This window comes from Aptenodytes forsteri, unplaced genomic scaffold (assembly GCF_000699145.1).
Source record: "Aptenodytes forsteri isolate BGI_AS27 unplaced genomic scaffold, ASM69914v1 Scaffold55, whole genome shotgun sequence".
NCBI lineage: Eukaryota > Metazoa > Chordata > Aves > Sphenisciformes > Spheniscidae > Aptenodytes > Aptenodytes forsteri.
The window spans coordinates 5236219-5240260 of record NW_008796063.1 but is presented as its reverse complement, the minus strand read 5'-3'; the positions used below and the strand labels follow the sequence as shown (position 1 = coordinate 5240260).

Sequence of the window (4042 nt, the reverse complement as noted above, 5' to 3'; positions counted from 1 at the left end):
GATGCCCAGCCAGTCCCCAAGCAGCAATCACCGCCCCCGGCCAACTCCCCCTAGTTTCTTTACTGAGCATGATGTCACATGGTATGGAATGTCCCTTTGGCCAGTTTGGGTCAGCTGTCCTGGCTGTGCCCCCTCCCAGCTTCTTGTGCACCTCCTTACTTGCAGAGCATGGGAAGCTGAAAAGTCCTCGACTTAGTACAAGCACTGCTTAGCAACAACTAAAACATCAGTGTGTTATCAACATTATTCTCATGCTAAATCCAAAACACAACATGATACCAGCTACTAGGAAGAAAATTAACTTTATCCCAGCCGAAACCAGGACAGGTAAATAGAGATTGATACACTTAGCAGCCATGCAGTACAAAACACCCCTACGGCCAATGTATTTTGTGTAAACCTCAATAGATGAGCCAGGAGATGGTTTGGTTGAGCATCACCTCCGCACAGAGCTGGGGACAGCCTGGTCACTGCCTGCGGCACTGCTGCTCTCTGCAGGGGACAGGGAAGGGCACAGCCTGCATCTTTTCCTCCTCGATGGATGCGCTCAAAGAGCAACGTTAACACGTGTTATAAAGTGCTGGCTCAATCCCCATTCGCACGTGTCACTGATATTCCAGAAATTGATTGGTATTGAGGGGAGAGGTCAGGAAAGGTGAGGGCTATGTCAAGGAGAAAATCACCCAGGCCATGTCCGTACAGTGCCCTCGTTACCCTCCAGCACAGACCAGAGGAGCATGGGCAGAGTCTGCTGCTACCTGCAGTGTCACATCTGAGCTAGAGAAGGGAAAATACATAGCTTAATTGTCAAACCTAAGCTCCTTAATGAATCACTCTGATCCAGAGTTTTGGGGACAGAAAACCCATCACAGGTTAATAAACGAGCCTGTGTTTGTCATCTTTTATGAGCTAGGTGTCCACTGGACCCCTGAATCCAACATGTGGGATGGCACCTGGGTACCGCAAACTGCTTTATCCAAAATCCTGCCGCAGCAGAGCTCAGAGCAGTGCTGTGTGCTGAGTACAGCCGCCAGGCAGCTTGATTCATGGAGGCAAAGCTCTCCTGTGGCATCCTGCGTTTTACACCTACTCCATCCGGATCAGCTAAATCAGCCCACTCTTGATGACCGAGGATCTCCCTTATTCCTGCTCAGCAGCCGCTGTGATTCACATGATGGAAAATGTAAACCTTGGGGCTACTCATGCTATTCTTGCACCGGCCATTTCCTGCTGAAGCCAGGGGAATTTTTGCCTTGCAGGGTTAAAGACCTGCTGACCTCATCCCGCGGTGCCAACACACCATCAGCACTTTTACAGAGCTCCTGCTATTTCATCCCTCTGAAACGGACTTAGCAACTTTGTGGTCAGCGCAAGTAACTTCATTTTCTGCGCGGCCGATGGAAACCGCTGGCTGTGCTGCAGCTCTCTACCTCTGGAAACCACGGGGTGTGCATTTGTTTAGTATCCCAAGGCTTTCGTTTGGGGTTGTGGTTTTTTTTCCCCGTGCAGCTACACAGATAAATTCAAGGAGACACACGTTGTCATTAAACAGCCCTGGAGAAAAGCCCCGAACTGTGTCACCTTGTTTAACCAGAGCCAAAGGTTGACACGGGCACATCTCCGTTGTTGATTTACAAGCAGAATAAACAGAGCTGAACTCTGCTCAGCGGGAGGCTGGCTTGCCTGGAGGTCCCTGCGCGATGCCCGGGGAAGCTGCAGCTCCGCCGAGCCGCAGAGCCCAGCGGCGCCAGATGCTCCCGCAGCCATCGCTGCAGGTCAGCCACCTCCCTCCTTCCTCGGGAAGACGAGCGCTGCCAGACACAGCCTTTTAAATAATAATCAGCTAATAATACAAATCTAGCTCGTGCAAGATGCTATCTGCTTTTTGCCATCCTTTTTTTTATTATCATATTTATTTTAAATAACCGAATAGGGCACTTTCAGCCTGATTGTGACTAAAAGATCTCTGAAACGAATGGGGTTTGCCTTGCTGGCAGACTTCAATTATTCAGGTAATACAGAGCTGGCGATATCTCTTTATGTTTAACAGGGAAAATGAGCGCAGAAGTCAGGAAGCAATGTTGTAGGAGAGAAGCCATGCAAAATATTCATTAATATTCAAACAGCAATAAGATCCTGAACAGTGAGCAAATAATCATAAAAAATGATATATATCCAAACATACCAACACTGGTTATCTTTTGGGAGACCAGGTCTTGTAGTAAAGCCTCAATTGCAGGATTATGTCTGGAATACAACTCGTACCGATTAATGCCAATGTGGAATTTTAACCAGTTTGGGTAGGAGTCTATGGAGGTTTCTCCAGTTGGCAAAAATTCTTCATTATCTTCGTTTTGCCTACCACCAAGAAAAAAGAACAACACAACAAAAATCCAAAAATGAGGAGAAAGAAATAATGTTACAGTTTGTAACAGGCATCAAGAAACAGGGCTTCAAAATGTGACAACTTGGAATGGCAAAGCACTACAGAGTGGGAGAAGTCCCGGGTTTGTCCCTGCGCCGGCTGCACGCCAGCAGCCTGCTCCCACCTGGGGCCAAGGGGGAGATGGATTTTCACCACCAGTCTTCATGCCTGATTTAAAGCCCATGGAAGTCGGGAGCAAAACTCGAGGTGACATCACTGAGGGTTAGCAGAGGCCCTTACATGGCAGAAATACAGAGCTGGAAGTTGTATATCGTGTTTAGGTTGTATTATGTTGCACACATCTTTTACAAGTTCGACCCAAACAGCAGCAGCATCCTGAACCTTTATTTAACGGGGACCTGGCTCTGGAAACAGAGTGCAGCAGTAACTTGACCTGTTGCACCAAATGCTCCTACTCTCTCCTCTTCTCTGTTTTAAATACAGGGAATGAGAAGAAACTGTATCACTGAACTGGTTGCTAAACAATAACTCTGGATGGCTTTGCCCTTTCCCTAGCAGTAGGACACTATTACAGAAAAGAATTGTTAAAATGACTTTTAACTCCTAAATTGCATGTTAGTTCTGTGAACTTTGGCTGCAGCCACTTAGGAAAATATGTACAACAGGCAGCTGCATTGTGGACATCAGTGATAATTTTGCTCTTCGCCTACTGGATACACTATCATGTATCTTCGATCCCGAAGTCCTCTGTGTTTTTAGTCATCTCCAGATGTTCATGCGTTTGTGACTCGTTTTCCATTTTTTTTTTTTTTTTCTCAGAGAAACCAGAACTTTTTCAGGTTATTTCACTTCACAGTCAGTTTTGATTATTAGATGGAAGGGGCCTGGACAATTCACAAGCTGGCGGGGTGGAAATCAGAAATATTTATCCTCTCTTTCTAAAGGTTTAGATCATGCTGGCTGCTCTGCGGCTTGACAGAGCTTTTGCACGGTACAATGCAGCTGTTTAAACATTACAATGTCAGTGTGTTTGGAAGAGGGTGCTGTTGTATTAGACAAGCCTTTTGATTTTTCAGTCATTGAAATTTCTCAGCATTTCTTACAAGCCGACAGGGGATACGATTCACAGAGGCAACTAACTGCTTTGAAGGCTAGAGAGCAGCAGAGGTGCTAGGACATTGGGAATTAATTGAGGATGGAGAATGTAGCACAGATCAGATCCCGAAGGCAGAAATACCTGCTAGGATGAATGCTTTTGCGATATTAGACCTGGCTTTTGAGAAAAGTTAATGTATTACTGCCTGGTCTCACTGCTTAGCCCCTACGCGTCTGAGCAGGAGGCAGGGAAGGTACTGGAGAAGGAGGCTCACTGTGCGCTTGCCCTCTTTCTTACACTGTTTTTCCGGTAGCATCTGCCTCTGGCTACAGCTGGAGATGGGATATTGGGGCATACGGACCCTTCGGCCTCAGTACTCCAGCCTTCCCGTGCTCCTGTGTTTATTCGCTATTTCATGGCTCTTTTTTTTTTGAAGGAACACAACCGGTCAAGCCTGTGTACGATTTCTCTTTTTCCCGGTGACACCGACTGGCTCTGTTTAACCCTCTGCCTACTCCACACCAGCCACCACATCCACTCCCGTGAACGCCCGCGCAAAA

At 47.0% G+C, this 4042-nt stretch overlaps 1 protein-coding gene across 1 annotated transcript in view; it reads right to left on the bottom strand.

Moving 5' to 3' along the window:
* The window catches only part of FAM20C (FAM20C, golgi associated secretory pathway kinase), a gene marked incomplete at its 5' end in the record, with an annotated part of 60384 nt that extends 58024 nt beyond the window's left edge, over nt 1-2360 (bottom strand). Inside the window, one exon of the mRNA XM_019473999.1 lies at nt 2186-2360. Coding sequence (XP_019329544.1) covers nt 2186-2360 — 175 coding nt within the window. The remainder of the gene's footprint in view (nt 1-2185) is intronic.
* Nucleotides 2361-4042: the final 1682 nt, after the last annotated feature.